Here is a 21,878-nt window from a genome sequence, read left to right on the forward strand (position 1 = left end):
TGTTGAGCTTCTTCGAATGGACCATCATGTCCAAATATCTCACTGTAATCATTTCCGTCTCCACCATATTCCTGCATCAATTATATATTACAATAAATACATTTAACGAATAATACATTTAATTTCTATATTTCCACATAATTAACACAAAAAAAAACATAATTATATATAATCAAACTTAATTTTTATAAAAACCCAATTCGAATTTTCAAACTAAATTTAAAAATATACCATTTCGAATTTTTAAATTTAATTTTAAAAAAACCTATTTCGAATTTTCAAATTTAATTTACAAAAAACCCATTTCGAATTTTTTTAAAAAATCATTTTCGATTTTTTATTTTCACAAAAAAATTAAATAAAAAACAACAACAAAATCAAAAAGGAAAAAATAAAATTTAATTATTAAAGGTGGCGTCTGCCAGGGCTGCCACACCCACTGGACTGGCGCCTGGCAGGGCCGCCTCACCCAGTGGAGTGGCGTCTGCCCAGGACGCCAGTCTGGTGGTCTGGGCGTCTGGGCTGGACGCCACTCAGGTGGTCTGGGCGTCTAGCCTGGACGCCACTCTGGTGGTTCTGGCGTCCGGCTTGGACGTCCAGGCTACGGTTTGGGCGTCCACCCTAGGCGCCGTAGCCACTACGACGGTAAACCGTGAATTTTAGCGGTCACTTACCTCGTTTTCCGTCGACGACGACGTACCTCCGGCGTCCCCCGCATCTCCGACCTGCCATCCGGTCTCCCCCGACGAGCCAATACGGCTCCACATTTTTTACACCGAGATTATCTCAATTTTAGCAAAAGGGCATAATGGTCAAATCATAACATATTTGTGGGCTTTATGTGGTAATTTGTGGGCGATGTTTAGCGTTTCACTAATTAATTTGGATCTGATAGTCTTGTTTCTTCTCTTCACACTCATCACGATCTTCTTCCTTCCCTTTCGCCATTGAAGCTCAAGCTGAAGAACACTATCGAGAAGAGAGAAAATCCATGGAGTCGTTATCTCTGTCATCTTCCTCAAACCTAGACGGCAATGGCGAAGAAGTTGCAGGTCTCATTCCTCTCGCTTCAATCTCCCAGCAACCTTACGTTTCTGAGCTCCTTTCTTTCACCCTTGACCGTCTTCACAAGGTCAGATTCTATCAAAATTTTCTCTCAATTTCTCCATTTCTGAGCTCTAATTTTTGCGGCATTTTTGAATTTCTGGCAGGAACCGGAGCTTCTTCGAGTTGATGCGGAGAGGATTCGACGGCAGATGCAGGAAGTTGCGGTAGCGAATTATCGCTCTTTTATATCTGCTGCTGATGCTTTGGTTTCGATTAGAGAAGAGGTTTCTTCAATTGATAATCATCTTGAATCACTGGTAATTAATTGATCTTGTTGCTGTTTTAATTTAGGTAGAAATGTTGTTTGTTTGTAATTCTTAATGTTACGATTAGGTTTGATCTATGTTCGCTAGTTAGATCCTACACGCGAGTGCATCATGCGCGTCCACTTAGAAGGGTTCTAAGAACATACGTTGAACAATGTTGGTTATTTGAACTACGGTGTACATTTTATTTTTTTGTCCATTGCTTATACTTTGATGTTAACATTTGGCAATGCAAGTCAATATTTTTCATTGTAGATTGCTTACACAAAGTACTTTAGTTTTTCAAATCTTTTGATTTTGATTAAGATTGATTGCTAACTTGTGTCTAAGTTCCATATGAGATTTGATGATTCAAAATTGATCAGCCGCTCATTATTCACTTAATAGTGCGGGTTAGATTACTGTTTTCAATGTTACTTGGAACTCGGGTGTCGGTGTTTGACATGCAAATGTGTCCAAGTGTAAGGCTTAGCCATTTCAAGAAAAAATTCCTTGTTTTGGTCCCATGTAAAGTGTCCATTAGACATCCATACCCATATTTGACAATTTGTTTAGATAAAATGAAATGGAGAGAAGGGGAGGGAAGGGAAGGGAAAGGGAGGGGGACAACTGGACAAGTTCCATTGTTTGAATAAGAGGTTGGGGGAAGGGGAGAGGCTTCTATTTTCCCCCCCCCAATTATAAACACCATCCTCTTAAAATTGGAGATAATTGGATGGAAAACAGAGCTCACTTTCCATCTTCCTTTTCTTTCCCCTCCTTTTCTTTGCCTTTTTCTCGCCTTCCTTTCCCTTCTATCTTGCTATCAAAACAAACTTTGAGTGTCGAGAGTTTGTCAGTTGTACTTGAGGAGAAGTAAAAAGTCCAAAGAGCATAGATCATTTTATTTGAGGGAATAAATCCGATTGCAGATAAATGAAGGATACACTGTGGACCTAATTGCTATTTTTTAGGTAGAAATAAGTTGCAGGTTAAAACAACTGTCTGTGGTTTGTTTGTCACCCGATTAAAAATATAAATGAATAAAGAAATTCATCGAAATGCCATCATATTTTGCTTATGGAATGGACTATGTATGAGTTTCTATATCGAATGTGGAGGTTCATGATAGAGCAAAAGGTTGTAGGTGACACAAGAATAGGCAGTTTTCAAGACTTTCAACTATTCATTGAATTGAAGTTCTGATTAAAATGAACACTAGGAAAAAAAAAAAATTGAAAGAAGAAGAGGGAATAAGTTGTCTCTAGGCCCTTGGGGATCATAATGTCCTAGGATGTATACACTATACAGCTTTGATAAGCTTATTAGTAGACACTCATTTGCCAGATTGGGGATTACACAAAACTAATTTGATAAATTTGATATCTCGGATATGTCTGTAAGAAAGGGAGACTATATTTGCAGTCATTCTTTCAAAGCAATTTTAATTAGAGGGAGAGCATTGTTTTTAAAAAATAAAACTTGCACAGACAGGAGTGTTACATTGTCTCTTATTTTTTTTATTGGCTAATGAATATTTGCTGTTGATTTTTCAAATTAAATATTCTTCTGTGTTGATCTCCTATCCTAATAAAAAAGTCTGTCTTTACTATAAAAGATGTCTCGAGACTCAAATTGCTCCTCTGACTTTATCTGGTGTATCTTATTTAGTGAAATTTTAAAGTTCTAATACACTGAGTAATAACTTTTTAAATTTTAGATTAATATATAAAGTATTACTATAGGGTGACCAGTGATAACTGTCTGTTTGATGGCCAAATGTCAGGATTTTGGAATCTCAATCATCACCAAGTTTTCATCTCCTCTGTTTGCATAAAGCAGGAAAAATAATAGAAAATCCTAGAGTTAAAAGCTCTTCGATCCTCTAAGCATTTATACACGTAAACTTTCATCCTCCACCTTGTGTCCCCAAAACCCTGTAGAATACATTTATGCCACTGCTTTTCTCTTGGGGACCAATTCCCGCTTGCCTTAATTCATGTAATTTTCTTTGTTTATAATTACCCTTTTTAAGTTCTTATGCCCCTCTTTTTTCTCGTAAATTATTGTCCAAAAAGAAATGGTGCAAATGAACAGAAACGCAGGAAGTATGTTTAAGATTTGAAGCTGTATGCAATCTTGAATGTGTAGAATTTTTTTCTCTCAAATTTTGAAAAATTTTGATACTTGTAAATTGATCATTGATTATCGGAATTCTTTTTGGAAATGAATATATGCTTTAATGTTTGTTGCAGATTGATGAAGTTCCTAAGCTGACATCTGGTTGCACTGAGTTCATTGAGTCAGCTGAACAGATTCTGGAGAAGAGGAAAATGAACCAAACATTGCTGGCAAATCACAGTACTTTGCTTGACTTGCTTGAAATTCCTCAGCTTATGGACACGTATGTAGCTATAAAGTGGTAATTGTGTTTGATCCTTGAGGGCAGTCAGGGCACCCAAAGTGCATAAATGCCCGGTATTTTGACTAGATACGTGACTTTAGCTCAATTACAGAAAGTGGTTAAATTTCCCAGATATTACATGTTAGAAAACACGAATGGTTTCTAGTTGTAGTGCCTCTTAATCATTTTTTTTTTTTTTGGCCCTTTTCATCTTTTTTCTTTCTCATAGCAGTGAGAGTCTGAGAGCAAATATTTTTTTGAATTTAAAGGGTTTCTTAATTTGGTTGTTACATTGAATACAAGTCATATCTGGTTAGAATTTCACAGTGGCCTGTAATCAGGCTAATGAGTTGTGAAGAACTCATATTTACTGGCATAGTAGCAGGACTAGCAGCAGTAGGTTGAGAGTCTGTACATCAATCTGTAATAGTCATATTATCTGCCTATCCGGTGTTTATCACAATGCAGGTTATTTCACTATGAAACCTTTGTTTAAGTCGGCATTAAAATTTCAAGATGTTTTCCTGGCTTTTGGTTACTGTTTGTAGGTGAGGTACTGAGGTCATTGCTGATAATGCGTATCACCTTTTCTGTCCAGATGTGTTAGGAATGGAAATTATGATGAAGCTCTTGACTTGGAAGCTTTTGTTAGTAAGCTGTGCACTATGCACCCAAAGTGAGATTCATGCTCCAACTTCATTCTTTACAAGTATTGTCACAGTTCAGCAGTTTAGAAAAATCTTACTGATATTCAATGTGATTTAATTTATTTTTTTTCTTTATGTTTTATAAAGGATCCCTGTCATTCAGGCTTTGGTTGCAGAGGTTAAGCAAACAACTCAATCTCTGCTTTCACAGCTTCTCCAGAAGCTCAGATCAAATATTCAGGTACGAATAATGTGCCTCTATTTTGGTTCAAAAGATACATATTTTAAATATGATTCACAACTCTTTCTTTCCACTCTCCAGTAATTCTGAAACTTCCAAATAGCCAGGGCAATATCAATTTGACATGTTTTATATTGCAGTTGCCAGAATGTCTTCGTATCATTGGATATTTACGTCGGATTGGTGTCTTCAGTGAATACGAAATGCGCTTGCAGGTTTGGCTTGTTTTAACAGCTTACTTCCACATTTCAAATCTCATGCCCTCTACTGCTATACTACTACTTATATAATTAAGCAAGCTACACTAGAAAACAAGATAACCTAATATTAATTAACTTTGTCACTATTCTACAGAGTATCAAACCCAGCTCCTCCCCTTAATGTTTCATTGATGAGTTTTGTCCAATAGTGCCTTGCTGTCCTCTGCTTCCCATTACACTTAGGTGGCAGCCTCATTGAGTCTATCACAATTTGCTCCCTATTCAGATGTCCTTGATTTCTTGTTGCTTGTTGGTGATTTATGACTTTGTAGTATGTTTGACACAGTTCTTGAGATGTAGAGAGGCATGGATCACTGGTACCCTTGATGACTTAGACCAAAGAAATCCGTATGAATACTTGAGAGGAATGGTTAACTGTCACAGAATGCATTTATTTGATGTTGTCAACCAATACCGAGCGATATTTGCTGATGACACGTCTGGAAGTGAAGAAAATTATGATGGTGGGCTTTTGTTCAGCTGGGCTATGCATCAAATTACATCTCACCTTAAAACGCTTAAGGTCATGCTTCCCAAAATAACTGAAGGAGGATCTTTATCAAACATTCTCGATCAGTGTATGGTAAGTCATTGTTTGCGTTTGGTCTAGTTTGTGTGCAATTAAGTGATTGAAGACCTATATATGCCTATATTCACTTGCTAACCGAAGAATTCTATTTCCTAGAAATCTGTAGGCAGCACAAGTAACCATTTATATATTGTCATGTTTGTGAAAGGGTAGTTGGCCATGTTTAGATGTATGTATTTCCCCCTAGTATCGAAAGACCATGGGTATTATATAAAAGACCTTGATGCCCTGTTTGGTAGATAGTAATGGTAGATATACTAACTCTGTTCTAATAATACTGCACCATAAAATGAGTGCATGGGAATTTGGGTAGTTGAAAAACAGGAGAGAGAGAGAGAATGACAACATTACCATGGTAACCATGTGATTGCAAGTATAGACTAAACCAACAAGTATATACGTGTAAGAGTATTTTTGGTATTTGTAGTGTAAAAGGAGATATCTGATTTCCTAAAATGGGTATGATCCAATATATGTGAAACTCCCTAAGGGGGTGTTTGGTACATGGGAATTGAGGGTGGGAATGGGAATTTTAATCCCAATTCAAAAAAATTCTCTTGTTTGTTAGATGGGATTGGGAATAAATAAGTGAATGAGATTGGGAATAAATGGGGTGAATTCCCACCATTTTATTACCTAGGGAGGGTAGGTAATAAATGGATGGAAATGGGAATAGGGAGAAAATGACATTTTTACCATTAATGAAATTATGAAAAGAAGGGAGGAGAAAGATTAGCAAGGGTAATTTTGTAATTTCGTTATTTATTCCCTACTTTTTACCATTCACCACCCAAACAAAGTATTGCCATATTTTTATATATTCCCAATCCCAACCCCATTCCACATTTTAATCCCCAAACTCCTATTCCCACATTCCAAACGCCCCGCTAAGGTAAATGGTGCAATATTTTTAGAATGGGCAAAGTTAGGAAAATCTCATGTCAAAGTCCATAATAGTCCAAGTTCTCCCTCAAACATGTCTTACTTCATAAGTTATGATTACCACTTTAGAGGTGGTATTACAAATAGAGATTTTTTTTTTTTTTTTTTTTTTTTTTTTTTTTTTTTTTTTGGGGGGGGGGGGGGGAGGGGGGGGTGGGTGGGGGTGGTTGAGGGGTACTAGCATTATCACTGTTGCCAATGGATATATGATCATTGTCTCATTCATATGGGACTTTCTTTACAGAATTACAGCTCACTAGCATTATCATTTTCACCATTTATTACAACTCACCAAAATGATCAATGTACTTAACACTTGTACAGTTACTTCTTAAACCAAACCTTGCCTCTTCTTGTAAAACCAAGGTGGGGAGGGGGGAGGGGGGGGGGGTGGGGTGGGGTGGGGCTGTGGCAAGACAGAAGGTTTGGAGCCCTAAAGGGTCCTATATATTGCCTGGTTCAATTGCTTGGAAATGAGAGACAAAGAAGATAAGGACATTACTTTGCGAAACCATTTAGGATATTCCTCAAACTGGTTTTACTTTGCATAATATAACTTGGTTCTTCAATTTCATCTTCCTTAATATTAGTCACAAAAAATTTACTCCTGTCCCAGAATAGCTCTTACACTTTTCCTTTTCATTTGCCCAGAGAAGTTTATACACTTTTCATTTGGGAAAGGTCTTACTAATAATATTTTACCTTCTCTTCTTGCCATAAAAAGTTAGGACCCACAGTCTCTCTCATTCATGAAATAAAGTCCTACTATCTTCTTTCACTACAACAAATATTGATGATCTAGTAATGCATATAATAGCTGCAGAAGCACCAGGACATGGAAGGCACCGATAATGGCTTCAAAGACCAACTACCTGCATCTTATCCCTCTTCAAATTTGAAATTGCACAACTAGCTGCATCTGATTTCTTTTCAATGAAACGCATTATTTCTGAGTGCATTCTTAAAAAGAATTTTTATCCTCTGATCCTGAAGTTAATGCTAGACTTTCTGCTTTGTAACAGCACTGGGCGATGGGACTTGGTTGGGTCGGACTGGATTATCGAGGTCTTCTTCCATCACTATTTGAAGAGTAAGGATTTTTTTAGATTGAATTGATGCTGTAAAGTCCCAAGTCTGTGAATCTTGCTGACTAAATGCATTTGCTCTCTTTCCAGGGCTGTTCTCAACTTATTTTCGAAGAATGTTGCTACTGCTGTTGAGAATTTTCAGGTAACACATGTAGTTAAATCCTGAAATTTATGACTGCTAATATCTTTGAATAATTTAGGTGGGACTTTGATTAATTGCTTACAGTGATGGAGAGAAAGTAGAGTATAGTGAAGGAAAAAAGTATATAAAAAACTAGTTTTTGTTCATGAGGCTATTAATTTGGATGTTTCACTTAGCTTTCACTTCAACAAACTGATTACCGTGGAGTCTTGACTCTCTCTTTTAGTATTTCTAAAATATAGATCGTTTCTTGTATAATTGCATCTAACTCTTCAATTACTTTGCCAGCTTGTCCTGGATTCACATCGTTGGGTACCATTGCCAGCAGTTGGGTATTCAGGCAGTACCGCCAGTGAAGAAAGTCAAGAGGATGTGACCCCACCTTCATATTTGATGGAGCATCCACCTCTTGCTGTGTTTATAAATGGTATGTTTTTCAAGCATATATATAGGCTTGAAATATATTGCATTATTTTTTTAAAAATCGGGATTATTGTTTCAGCTTGTTATTAATCTTATGTGAGCACGAGATGAATGTAAAGTATGTTCTATCCAATGTCAGACCACAAAATTAGATTAATCCTGCCTTAGATCAGTAATCTGACTGGTATTTTCTTTCTATGATCTCTTGATGCTGGTAGGTGTGTCAGCAGCAATGAATGAGCTACGTCCGTGTGCTCCAGTAAGCTTGAAACATATTCTTGCCCAGGAATTAGTAAAGGGACTCAAAGCTGTTCATAATTCATTGTTGAGATATAATGAAACACGTATGCTTAGAAATAATGAATCCACACTTTTCTTCTCACTTTGTCGCGCATTCATGGAGGTAAACTTCATATAGTTCTCTGCTGTTTCCGATTTGACATTATATTTTAACTAATAACTTGCATTATATTCTTGACCAGGTTGTTTTTCCTCATTGTGCAACTTGCTTTGGTCGTTGTTACCCTGGTGGTGCTGCCCTCATTATGGATGCCAAGGCTTCATTTGATGGGTTAAGCCGTTTGTTATCCGTATCATCATCATCAAGAGAGACTCCTAGGCGAACACAAAGTACAGATATACAAAACATATCAGAAAATGGGATTATCCCTGAAAGTGAACAAAAAGAGGATACTAATGTAGTTGAAGACAAGGAGAAGAGTGAAGACTCGAAGGTTGATGCGAGTTTGGTGATTCATGATAGCAATGCAGAATGATTCCTCTGAGATATAATTGATATCTAGGGAAGATGGTTCATGTTATCAGAAATTTATGTCTGTTCAGATTTGGATTTTTCTTCATCATAAGGAAGAAATGGCTTAAGTGTCCAATTCAATTAGTGATAAACAAAGGGGTAATTAATAGTGAGTAGTCACGTATATTCTGGAAACACAGATAATGGGGAACGGGAATTGGATTACAAAACCGGGTATACTTATGTTTTGTATGTTTTCAGGAGCATTTCAGAAGATATCATTGTACATTTTTTTGGCATGGGTGAACAAAACGAAATATATTGTTGTACATTTGAGGGTTTGGTATGATTGTGTAACAAATTTTGCTCCCAGAAGTTTATCGAAAGACATGGTCCGACAAGTGTTATAATGTAGAATAGGAGACAGAACATATGTATCTAACTATCAATCATAATCTCTTACGAATATGTACGTTTTCATTGAATAGATCATTGTCCATTAGCATATCTTCCATTGTAATTGAGCTATCTGAACATCTTTTTCTTACAGGTCTCTATCACTTGACAGTCATGTATTAATTATTTTTAAATGTATCAAATCATAATTACCATTATTTGGGGTTCAATAATAGCTTTTACACAACTACAACTATTTTAGGTTTACCAGCTGTTAGAAATTTTAATTTATATCATGTCGCCTATTTTATTTGAGATTTTAATATCTGATCTTCTCAGATTCTTGGGAAATCTGGGATGGTTAAATTATAGCAGTATAGGCGATTAGCATACAGCCCTACTATAAGCATGGTAAATTTTACTATCAACTTCATAGAACTACAGTAAAGTTGCTGCAGCATACAGCCCTACTATAAGCATGGTAAATTTTACTATCAACTTCGTAGAACTACAGTAAAGTTGCTGCAGATAATTCGGACAATTAAATTCAAGATAAAAAACTCAAACCAAACAATAAAGTACAAAATCGGGTTATACTCACAAATGAAAAACCTATTTTGACCTATTAAAAGCTTTTCATAACCATTTCAAGACAACTTTTTTCAGACAAGGAAAATTTAAGAAAAAAGCACAAGTCAGTTTCAGGTTCCAGGGAAGAAGGCAGGCACATCTACAAAGATCTTTTGAGTCAGTGAGGAGATTGAGGAGCAGTTGTCTTCTTGAAATCAATCTTATCCACCTTAACTTCCCCATCAATCAGCTCATAAACGTAAACTACCACACGCAGCCCGTCAATGTCCATCAGAACAAAGCTTGGATTTACATCATAGGTGATGCTGCTGTACGCACCCGTGGCAGATCCTGGATTTATGACAACACCACCTTCGTGCTTGTATGCAGTAAATTGATGTGTGTGCCCAGTCACGAGGATGTCCACATCCAACTGCCTCTGAAGCATAGCTAAGGAGTCCAAGTCTCCCCATGGAATGACCTGAAAGAAATAATCAATTGTCGGATGACAAGGAGAATCACAAATGTAAACTTTATGCATGCATTTAGCTTAAGAAGTTTGAAGGGAAGAAGTAAAATTGCTTCCACATGAATATGGGCAACTATTTTCTAACAAAAATGGGTCAATCATATTGGACACTGGAGTAACATGTCTCTGGTCACAATGGCAGAGCTTCAAATGTATTTAAAGGGGCCAGGGTTTGAACTTACGAGTCTTGATCGTTTAGTTATAACAAAGCTAATTTCCTGTTTTCCATATCCTTTTCATGCTTTTCAATATCACATACATTATGTTAAATAAAAGAGTTTCACGGAAGGAAAATAGCAGACATTGCTAGTTAGAAAATCAGAGTGGGAGGGTTGGGTTACAAACCAAAAGCTCTCTTACAAAAAGCTCCCATATCCTCAAACCAAACTGCTCAGGATTGACAAAGCAGTAAAAGGTTAGTGAAGGTCTGTTTACATAGAGTTGAACACACATAGAAACCTCTTCAGTTTCAAATTCATGATCTTCTATAGTCAAGGCGGATCAACACAGTAGACAACTGAGCAGTGATATGGGGGAAATAAGAATGAACATTTGCAATCATTGAACAGGAAGCTTTTTCCATCACCCAAATAGCAACTAGCAAAAATTGTATCTCCTAGTTACTAAATTCAAACAGTCCTTGTAGAAAACTCCTGGCCTAACACTATATCTGGCCTGAACTACATAGAACATTTAATTTAGCATTCAGGCTAGGGTTAATTTTTTTTGTTGGTAGTGGATGCGATGGGAAAGATTTATATTATACATGTACATGTAATTACATTCTTCCTGGTGCAGTTAGGGTCTTCAGGGGAGGACAACAATGATATACTCAATGCACATCGTGATCAGTTGAATTGATTCTCTTGTTACAGATGATGCAACTAGCAATCCCATTTGCCGTTTGTTATACATCCCAACATGAAATATTTTGCAAACCACAGAAATAATCCTAGGGCCAACAAATTAAAACAAATGCCCAACCTGGTGACCATGACAAAGTCCAAGCTTGAATTGACCAATTGTTAGGGTTTTTGTCTCTGGATAACGTGCATCTTCATCATATTCTCCTCGAGTAATATGGAGATCTGGACAAATTGTTTTTAAGTAGTCATGTACTTCCTGCAGATAACAGTTTAAAATGAGTAAAATATTCACATTTATTCAGGCATCTGCCAACAAGGTTTTCAGGATTCGAAACATCTCAAACAACTGTCATATGCAAAAATAAAAAAATCAAAAAAAAAAAAAAATCAAAATTACTCAGCAACTGAACATGGCTTATGCATCTCCAACAATTTAAGCAAGGAAATCATCCATTATGCAGGAACTATAGGAGAGAAGTTTAAGTCAATACAACAGATGGCAGAACCAAAATCAAGCAAAAACTTAAATAAAATTTGTTCTCCAATCTATCCTCACCAATTATTATGATAATTGCGTTTGTTCATTAACCTATCAGTAGATACAGAGAAGATATAAGAGTCAAGCAGATAAATTTAAATGGGTTATGTTCTCTAACCTATTTGTGGGATATAGAGATTAGAGAGGAGATAAGAATCAACCACACCGAGCAGGTTAGTAGTCTCCCCCAACTGTTTACTGTGTGGTTCCAGCCAACAATTGAAATTTCCATGAAAAATGAGTCTTACTCTATGTATTAAAAGCTAGGGGCACATTTAAGCTTAATGTGGTTTTTAAAACAGCTGGTAGAACCATACTATGCCACGTCTCACGGCTAGATTCTGGAACTAAATCTTCAGGAAATCCAATATGTGAGGGTATGGCAGTCCTCCCATGAAATGAGCATGAAGTATAGTACAAATTGATAACCTACCATCATAAAGCAACACAATCAACAACCCAGAATGTATACTGCTATTTGCAGGGTAGAACTGTATGGAATAATGAGGTTGTTCAGATAGAACAAAGACATAAGATTCTGAAAACAACGAATTAATTATAAGTTGTAAACTTGTAACCTCTTAGGCAGTCATACTTTCTTTTATCAAAAAGTTGTTCAAGTATTGAAGTCTTACAGTCAGCAAACAATAGTATTAGACTGCTCATGCCTCATAGAGTTAAGAGACTAAGAGAGAGATTAATCATCCAACACTAATGCTAGTTCTTTTACAAAATTTGTCCTGGTTGACTTTTCAAACTATAACGAAGTGTAATTGATGCACATAATAGAAGTAGATGCAAATGCAAGTAGTCCAAATTATCTTTTGCAACTATATTTCAAGCAAGAGCATTATACTATTTGAAATGCATAGTAAAGTAATATTTTACTGTACCTTAAGAAAAATTGTTTAGAGTGGTTGATTTGAAACATTCCTTAACCAAACCGAGGACAGATGCAGCAAAATGAACTTATCAGAAAAGGAGTCTTCCATATATATAATGTTTGCCAAATTAAAATGTACCACAACTATGGAGAACATAGAAGAACCTAACCCTGTGCCAAGAAGGCTTCCTGCTTTCATGAAATGAATTATGAGATAATCTAAGCTCTTAACCTAACCACATGGATTAGGCTACCTCATGAGATAATTACTTGCTTCTTTAGCTCTCGTTGGTTTCCCACTGGATTACTCTTGCTTCCATGGAGAGTCAGAATCAGGCATATAGACCAGAGATAAATTTAAGGAGATACTGAGAATTAATACAAGGAATTTCTGCTTCAAAGTTTCTGTTTGGTTCTTCTCTAGTGGTCAACTACTCAATAAGCAAGTAAATCATTTGAAGCGAATTTCTAATCAACTAACGAAAGTAAATAACGAATAGGTCTCGCTTCAATTCACTCATCAATTTTTGGTTCCCCCCACCCCACCCCACCCCCAAAAAAAAAAAAAAAACACACACACACACACGAAATGTATGTCTTAAGAGAAAAATATTCACATCTTGGTTAATGTTCAAAAATAGAGTTTTCCCTAAAACATACTAAAAGTCCTACAACACGCATCCTCAGTCAATCATGAGACACCAAAAATCACTGAAAAAGCAGTCATAACTCATAAGTATGACAAATGGGCACATATTTCAAAATAAAACACTAACATTCACAAATTACAAAAGAGACGACAATCTGATCAACTCCCTGTCGTGAATCCTCATTTCATGTACCCCTTTCTTTTTTATAATCCACTAAGCAGTAAGCACATACACAAGACCACATTAACTTGAAAGGGGCAAACCCCTCTAAACTTATTTCCCAGTATCGAATGTAAATGGACAAAATTTAGGATTTTAAAGCCATCCCCAGAAAGAGCCAATCCCATCTAGTTCTATAACTCTTACGCTGCAAACTTCCATTTGAGAAACTTCAATAGTCCACAAATTCTTAAGGAGTCCTACTCACTCAACCAAAAGCCTTCTTAAAAATCCATCTTAGTTACGACTCCTTCCCCCCCCCCCCCCCCCCCCCACCTTACCTATTCTACAAGTTGTATTGATGGTGTGATGAACCTTCACAGAAGCACTTTGTTCTAGCAATATATAGAAGAATTACAAAAGTCTATTCTAATTATAAAAATCTGGTAAACACTTGAAATGAGTCTGATAGGAGAAAGATCTTAGACCCCTATGACATCCAGTAGTAAAGTGGGAAAAAGAGTCCAGATGATAGCCTTATCCAGTATCACATCTCATAACATTCTTGAAATGCCTCAAGGAGCCCATTCTTAATATCCCAACACCCAAACTAAAATTAAACTGCTCTTGAACCCTCTCGATGAGAGACTTGTTTATCTTTGTATTACAAATACATTCACAAAACACTACTAAAGTCCTGTGAACTAAACAATGTCCTTAGTCACAAATAGGTTTATGATCAAAATCACACTGCATAAGGTCTCCAAGAAAAACAACAATGAAATACTCCTATAAAAGCTCGTAAACCAATGTCCTGAGTCAACAATAGGTTTAAAATAAAAAAAAGAGCACATCAAATGGTTATCCTGTGTCTCGTAGAATCATTCATACAAAAGAGGTGATCTCAGCAACAATAATCTGCTCCTCTGAAACCAACCTACCAATCCAAAATTACAATCCCTTACTCCATTTAAACCTTTTATAACATACTCCTAACCTTCAAACTACATACTCCATCATCAAGGGAGACTACTCCCTCGTTTTTTTTTTTTTTTTTTTTTCAAATTAAAAAAAAAAAATTTGCATCACTTCTCTGTACGTGGAGTTTTAAGAGACTTATTTTATGGTATTATTATAATAAGTGTAATTATATAATGTAAAGTTTGGATAGTGGAAGAATGAAAAAAATTGGAAGAAATAGAGTGGAGAACATCCATTGAGTGTGAAGTTATAAAATAATAGAGAAGTTCAAATACGGGAAGTGATGCAAATATTTAAAAAGACTCATATTTGGGAAGTGATAAAAATATTAAAAAAACAAAGGGAGTACTTTTTTCCACTCAAGAGTCCCACATTTTCCGATCAGTATCACTGGAATTTTGCACGATCTCCAGTTTCTTATCTTTGAGATCACAAATTACTTCAAGCTGTCGTTTTTGCTAGTGCTTCACAAAATTTTATCACATGAAACTAGTGTTACAAATTTTCAATCTCACTCCAGCCACCACACACAAACATTATCTTTAGCTCCTTTTTACAAAATTTGACCCCAAAAAAATAGCACCTGGACTAGGCTGCCAAATGATCGGAAAGTTAATCCAACACATTTCTAGTGTCAGCGCCTGGGAAATCTTGTACAGAACACTTTTCATTTGGCCAATCATGCACTTGCCTATAACTTCTTAGCCAATTCCTATCTCTTCTTCTATGAGCTCTTTATAGAGCCCCTTTCTCTACTTATACATTCTTTGTTAACAAACAATTCTATTAGGTTTATAAAAGATACTTTATTCCCTTTTGTAACTAATGGTAGTAACTCAATACAATAAATTTTGGGAACAAACCACCTGCCCACAAAAATCACCTTTTCTCTAGAAACTTAGAAGCAACTTCCTAAAAACCTTGTAATTTTAAGCAGATCTCTGAGATCATAAAGTAATTCAATATTTCTTTTTTTTTTTTTTTTGACGAATATAAGTAATTCAATTTATCATTTCTGCTAGTATTTCACACACACACACACAAAAAAAAAAAAAAAAAAAAAAAAAAAAAAAAAGAAAAATAAAATCACACGAAACTACAGTCTTACAAGTGGAAATCTTTAACACTACCTTCTGTTCCTTTGCACACTGGTGTGGCAGGGGAATTAAGAGTTACAGGAGCAAAATAGTCGTAAGTTTTTGTTCTTGCACAAATTTATACGGAACTAAAGTGGAAAGACCCCTCTCCTCTCCTCCCCAACCCCAGAACTGCTAACCAAGTACAGTCACCTTAGTCCTTACTGGTTACTAGACACAAAGAAAGTACTGGCTTTCATAGGAAATACGCACCATTGATCAGTCTTATGCATGCATGTGATAGCTCGTGCTAGCCACTGGAAAATGGCAATAGCATGAGGATATTACTCAAAATCATTATTCATGTCAAACTTTTGAAGCCAATGGTTTTCATTTGGCCTATGACGTACTTGCCTAGCTCCTTTAAGAATTCAATTGTGTACATAGGAAACACTTTCTTTGCTTTCGTGGCCAATGGTTCTAATCTACTACAACAAATTTTGGAAACAAACCACTTGCCCACAATAATCACCCCTTTCTCTAAAAAGTTGGATGCAAATGCAACTTCCTGAAACTCTTTAAAATTTCAAGCAGACTGCAAAATTACATTCACATTGCATAAAGTATAGTATATGTTTGTTCTTCGCCGTATTGGTATCATATCCTTTATGTATTCTTTGATCAACATATAATTATGGTCGTCATTTTTATCTCAATAACTTTAGACCCCAACTACAGCAAAATCCGCATAACAACATATTTACATGATTTTTTAGAAAAAAAATTAATCCTAAATTTCCAGACAATGTAATCGTAACCCAGGTTACATAAACCACCAAAACCAACAATATCAATGCATTACTCCATGATCATCAGCCCAGAAAATCAAACAATCTAAAACAATCTCAAAACCCCATTTCACAAAAAGTTCCCAAAAACACAATCAACACAAAAATCAAGAGCAATCAAGTAAAACCCAGAAAAAGTCAAAGAGAGGTCAAAGGAGAGAGAAAGAAAGAAACATACTTTGATGCAAAGATTACCAGTACAGATTACGTGTTGAATCTTTCCAGGAACAAGCATAGACTTGAATTTGGCAGGGAGATCAGGTGCTCTATGTGGGATGTGTAAATCCCCAATTGCCAAAACCAACACCATTGATTGCTTATTTTTCTCTCTCCTATGAAGAGAAATTAGCTCATGTCGTCAAGAACAGAGTGAGCATTCGAGGTTTGATGCGTACAAATCAGTCTTCGTCTCTCAGATGGCCAAATTTTGCAATTCTTTTGTTTTTCTTTGGTAAAAAAAAAAGTTTTGCCTGCCGACTTACCTTGAGTCTAATATGTCTGACAATAATATTTTAATATTTGATAATAAATAATTTAATACCAAATAATAATAATCTAATGATTCTCATCCCCGCCCTAGTGGCTCATATGAACCAAAAAAAAAAATAATAATCTAATATCCGGCAATAATAATCTAATACCAAACAATAATAATCCAATATCTAACATTAATATTTTTAGGGTTTATTGCCCCTCACTCTCCTCTGATTTTCTCTCTCCTCTACCTTCTCCTCAATAAACACATCTCCTCTTTCTCTCTCTTCAAGATGAAGGTGCTGCATCAATGGCGGAATTTTCGATGGCCAAAGAATCACTCACCATGCTTATGTCAATGGCGACACCTTCATCATCATCATTTGGATCGTCTTCTTTGCGGCACCTTTGTCATCATTATCTAGATCGTCTTCTTCGATCCTACTTCTATATGTTTCGATCTTCCTATATCAATGGCGGCACCTTCATTATCATCATCTGAAACATCTTCTTCGCGGCACCTTCATCATCATCATTTGGATCGTCTTCTTCGTGCTTCTGTATGCTTTGTTCTTTTTATGCTCCGATTTCCGGTGAGTCACGATGATCGTATTTGGGCGGCGGACTCACGGAGAGTCTGTCTCACCCAAAAAAAAATTTCGAAATTTTTTTTATTAAAGCCTTGTATCAGTTAACCCCCTTTTGAACAATAATCACGGGGTCTCGTTGCCTAATCAGTGAGTTCGAGCCCAAGGGTACGGTGATGTGCCTTTGTTTGGGAGATCGAAGGCACAACAAGGCCATCAATTGTTGCCCTTGAAACTTACGGTAGCTATGAATTATTGGTTTTGGTCATATTTCGTTTTAAGTCATGGGGATACTATGTATAATCCTTTAGATTAAACCTAACAACTACATTGTAATTTGTAATTTACTTATGATCAATATAACTCTCTTCTCGCCTATCCATAGACGTATCTAACTCATCATTAGTGAATCACGTAAAATGTGTTCTTGTTTGTTGATTCTTTAACCTTTCTTGCATTTGTTATAACAATATTTTGAAAGATAAAATGTATGTTTGCATCTTGGTTTTTGTAAATTTATTCATTAAACCTATTTTGTTAATTAAAAGGAGAGCTAGTGGTCGGAAAATGGTACATGAAAAGACATTTAAAATACTTCATTAAACCTACTCTGTATTCTCTTGTGCATAGTACACTATATATGACTATGCATGAACTCAAAAATGCAATGACTACTTGTGCATGCATGTAGCTACAACACTTAGATGTTCAATACTCTGGCATAACAAATGTGACATTATGTAATAGCTAAGATTGAGAAAACATAAGGGCTTAAGGGGTTTAATAAAGAAGCTTAATATGTGGGCTTGTTATGTGACTCATGTCCTTTAAAATTCACAAAGCACCCAAACCACCAAATCCGACACACTTTATAGAAGTTGTAAGTCATGGAATTGAATATGATCTGAAGAGAAGCAATGAATGAGTTGGAGGCAACAAAACTGAACAACAGTTAGGAAATCTCTACTTTGCCACCAAGAAAAAAAGAAAATTGGATGAAAGTGGCTCTACAAAACCAAGTACAAGCTCAGTGTGGGAAAGTAGAGAAACAAGTCAAGACTTGTATTGGTGTTGGGAAACATGAAAGAAAATATGACATTAACTATGATGAAACTTTTGCTCATGTAGCAAAGCTGACCACTAAGAAATCACTACTTGTTATTTTAGTAATTAAAGAATGGGGAGTCGATCGACGTCCATCAATTAGATGTGAAGAACGCATTCTTAATTGTATGAAAATTTATAAGAAGTTGTATACATTAAATTTCTACCAGGCTATGAGAAGTATAGATTCAAGTTCACATTAGAGAGTCAGGGATATTTTACTGAGAAACATAGTGAATGAGAGAAATTGTGTAAAATCCTATAGTCATTATCTCATTATATAAGCCAAGGGGGGAGGAGCGAAAAGTTGATGTCCAAAATATGAACTACCAATTATTTGAATTTATAACAATTTAGGCAATAAAATAATTAATGATTGATAGACCTGTACGTAGACACCTACTTTTAGTCCCTTGTCCCAAAATGGAAGTGTGATGATGATATATCAAAACCTGTTTTTAGGTTGGATTAAAGTTAGAGTGCTTATGGACTTCGGTATGTATTATGAAGTGATCCAAAACCCTTTTTGAGATCAAAACTTTCTAAACCTCGATCCGCTTATTAATTAGGCCTAAAATTTACTAACACATGTTTAATCTTGATAACGAACCCAAAATGTGTCAAATACAACAATTAAATCAAACAAACACTAGAAATGACACATAGCACATCCTGGTGATGTTATTACCCTTTGATAATTAAGGTCATTAAATTAACATAAATAATCAGTTTAAATAAATAACTTATATGTAATTAAGGAACACAAAGTTTCATATGTGGCTGGCCACACCGTGTGATCGGGGTTACATGGTCAGGGGTTGCTCGGTTGGTCAGGGATTACTTGGTCAAGGGTTACTCGATCGATCATGGGTTACCCTATCAAAGTTTTGGTGTGTGTCAGCCGGCCACACAGTGTGGCCAACCACATTGAAAACACGCTAATAATTAAGAAAAGGTATTTATAACATATTTTTAAAAAATAATTATTGTACTTATAAAATATAATAATATATCAAGATCACTTTGTCAAATCTAATATAATTATTTCAAAAGATAATCATTAACTAATTTACAAAAAAGTTACAATAGAAATTGCATGAGAACATAATTGGATGCCTTCATTCATTATATTATCGATGCATAACAATTTATATTAAAGAAAAAATTATGGTTTTTTTCATCAAATACTCTAGAGTTTTTTTTTAAAAAAAATCACTAAATGCCGGTGTAGTTTTCAAAAATCACCAAATATATATACCTCCTTTGATAGAAGTGTCTTAGAGAAATTATATCAATACTGTAGGATGAATATTATTTGGAAAACTACAAATTAAGCTTTGAGACTACCTATAGTCTCAAATTAAGGATGTAATATTAAGAAACTAACACCTCTCCCTTATCTCTCCCATGTCATAGCTAGTAGGAAAGTGTCTACGTATCTCACCATAACTAGGCTAGATATATTTTTTACGGAGTAAATAATTCATACGTTAAATCGGATCAATTCGCAATTTATGCACAACCCTAAATCCATGCGTACACTATCAAGCAATAACCAGGGTCCTCATCAGATAACTTTCTAGTATACTTAAGGACAGTTGTTTTCTTCACAATCTACAACAAAATTGAAATCTTATTGTGATAGTGATTACGTAGGGTTCATCTTTACCAAAAATTTACCTTAGGCTTCCGTATTCAGCCATGAGAATAACCTATGCCTTTGAAATCCAAGAAAAAAAAACCTATTATAGCAAGGTCAAATTTTATCTGAGGTATAATATTGGTCAATAGCCTGTAAAGTGATGTGGCTCAAATTTAATCCGCTTAAAGAACTGGGAATCAAGTGTCAGTGCTACCAAGCCGCCCTTGCAATTTTAGCCAATCTAACTGTTTCACCATAAAAAGTCTAAACATGTTGACATTGATTGTCACTTTAATTTATAGAGGACTAAAAATGAAGGGATTGTTGTCAAATTAGCTATTTGATCGATATTCTCACAATTCTCACAAAAATACGTGCCTACTCAACATCACAACCCAATTATGCATAAACTTGGAGGGAAGACTACTCTAGCTAACTTCTTGCTTATTACCTTTTTCCTCAAAAAACAAATTACATATAAGTTTGGAGTTCATTCTAAGAACTCACTTTCAAGTTAAGGTGGAGTAAAAGGATGGTGGTGCAATGGTAGAACAATTAATCAACAACAAAAATGCAACATGAACAATAAATTTATAAGAAAGCAATGTAGCTTTATTTCCTGGGGCTAGCCCCTCTTGAGCCCCCCCCCCTCCCCAACCCAAACACCCTAAAAAAAAAAACAAACAATGTAGCTGATGTCACTATATGAATGCCATCTTTTTTCTTTTTTTTATTAGTATATAAAGTTTTTGTCTTTATTAGTCATTTATGATTTCTAGAAAAATATTCCAAGATTAAGTGAGGTACCTTAGAATGATCTTCCTAGCTAGAGTAAAGTGAGTGTTGAATTATAGTGTGACCGATTTTAAAATGTAAGATGTAACCTAAATGAAAGAAGCTAAATTTCTCTTGTTTATGCCTTTCTTGCTAACAAAATTATGTAAATGTAACCTATAGGTCGATTTTTTCATGCCATTAGAGTAAAGGCTACATATATAATTTAAATGAACAGAACTATAGAAAAGCCACTTTAAATGACCGTTATACAACGACGAACCTAAATTAATTGACGTTAAAAAAGTTCAAACCGAAATCTAAATTAAAAGTGCGGTTTATTTTCAAATTTTAAATAAAAATGCAGCAGGTTTTTTAATTAAAAACTATGAGTTGTGGTTGATTTTATAAAATTTGACCTAACCTCCTTAAAACTTACTCTGTAGAAAGAAAGAAAGCCCTACGAAAGCATTATCGTTGCTGCATCACAAGATTCACAGAAGCTCTCTTTCCTTCTATCTCTTCTACACCGCCCAATTGTCGTAAACCAGCGTCGCCCATACCCAGCCGTCTTCTACTGTAGACCCTATGATTGCAGTCGTCTTCAATTGTATGTTATTTAGCTTTCATTTTTTTCTTTTTGTTTTTTTCCAACCTATTAAGGAGAACTTTTTGTTTATAAACGAATTTCAATTAGAGTTTTCATAATGAGTACAAAACTTGTAAAAAATATGTCTGATTCACATTTTTTGGTAGTTAATCAACTTATTTTCTAGACTAATGAGTTAAACACTTTATGGTGATATAAAATTTCATTTATTAATTGATTGAATTTAATGATTTTTGTGAAATCGTAAATTGAAATTATGTTTTTGTCAATTGGTTATCACTTGTTAGGCTGTTAGAGCAGGAAAATTATTGGAAAAAAAATAACGGGGCAAAGATAGAGAAAACGGGGA

The 21,878-nt window shown here is 35.4% G+C and overlaps 2 protein-coding genes across 2 annotated transcripts; one reads left to right on the top strand and one right to left on the bottom strand.

The window, feature by feature from the left end:
- The first annotated feature begins 881 nt into the window (after positions 1-881).
- Positions 882-9,491, top strand: LOC110716985 (conserved oligomeric Golgi complex subunit 8-like). The gene is made up of 12 exons (XM_021895632.1): positions 882-1,132; positions 1,212-1,364; positions 3,608-3,756; positions 4,355-4,432; positions 4,551-4,644; positions 4,785-4,859; positions 5,191-5,487; positions 7,458-7,525; positions 7,611-7,665; positions 7,954-8,092; positions 8,307-8,491; positions 8,571-9,491. Exons 1-12 carry the CDS (start codon positions 992-994, stop codon positions 8,862-8,864), a joined length of 1,728 nt encoding a protein of 575 aa, XP_021751324.1. The 5' UTR covers positions 882-991; the 3' UTR covers positions 8,865-9,491.
- Positions 9,492-9,636: 145 nt separating this feature from the next.
- On the bottom strand, positions 9,637-16,775 carry LOC110716986 (vacuolar protein sorting-associated protein 29). The gene is made up of 3 exons (XM_021895633.1): positions 16,517-16,775; positions 11,322-11,459; positions 9,637-10,289 (listed from the first exon to the last, which is right to left on the bottom strand). Exons 1-3 carry the CDS (start codon positions 16,646-16,648, stop codon positions 9,987-9,989), a joined length of 573 nt encoding a protein of 190 aa, XP_021751325.1. The 5' UTR covers positions 16,649-16,775; the 3' UTR covers positions 9,637-9,986.
- Between the last annotated feature and the right edge of the window lie 5,103 nt (positions 16,776-21,878).

The sequence above is a fragment of the Chenopodium quinoa genome, unplaced genomic scaffold, assembly GCF_001683475.1.
Source record: "Chenopodium quinoa cultivar QQ74 unplaced genomic scaffold, ASM168347v1, whole genome shotgun sequence".
Lineage (NCBI taxonomy): Eukaryota > Viridiplantae > Streptophyta > Magnoliopsida > Caryophyllales > Amaranthaceae > Chenopodium > Chenopodium quinoa.

What these genes read in the sequence shown, in the direction of transcription:
- LOC110716985 (XM_021895632.1), top strand. Translation starts at nt 992, where the DNA reads ATGGAGTCGTTATCTCTGTCATCTTCCTCAAACCTAGACGGCAATGGC. An exon ending in CCCTTGACCGTCTTCACAAG is followed by an intron (nt 1,133 to 1,211) that starts GTCAGATTCTAT and finishes AATTTCTGGCAG; the next exon opens with GAACCGGAGCTTCTTCGAGT. An exon ending in TTTGTCGCGCATTCATGGAG is followed by an intron (nt 8,492 to 8,570) that starts GTAAACTTCATA and finishes ATTCTTGACCAG; the next exon opens with GTTGTTTTTCCTCATTGTGC.
- LOC110716986 (XM_021895633.1), bottom strand. Translation starts at nt 16,648, where the DNA reads ATGGTGTTGGTTTTGGCAATTGGGGATTTACACATCCCACATAGAGCA. An exon ending in CTGGTAATCTTTGCATCAAA is followed by an intron (nt 11,460 to 16,516) that starts GTATGTTTCTTT and finishes TGTTATCTGCAG; the next exon opens with GAAGTACATGACTACTTAAA. An exon ending in GACTTTGTCATGGTCACCAG is followed by an intron (nt 10,290 to 11,321) that starts GTTGGGCATTTG and finishes TATTTCTTTCAG; the next exon opens with GTCATTCCATGGGGAGACTT.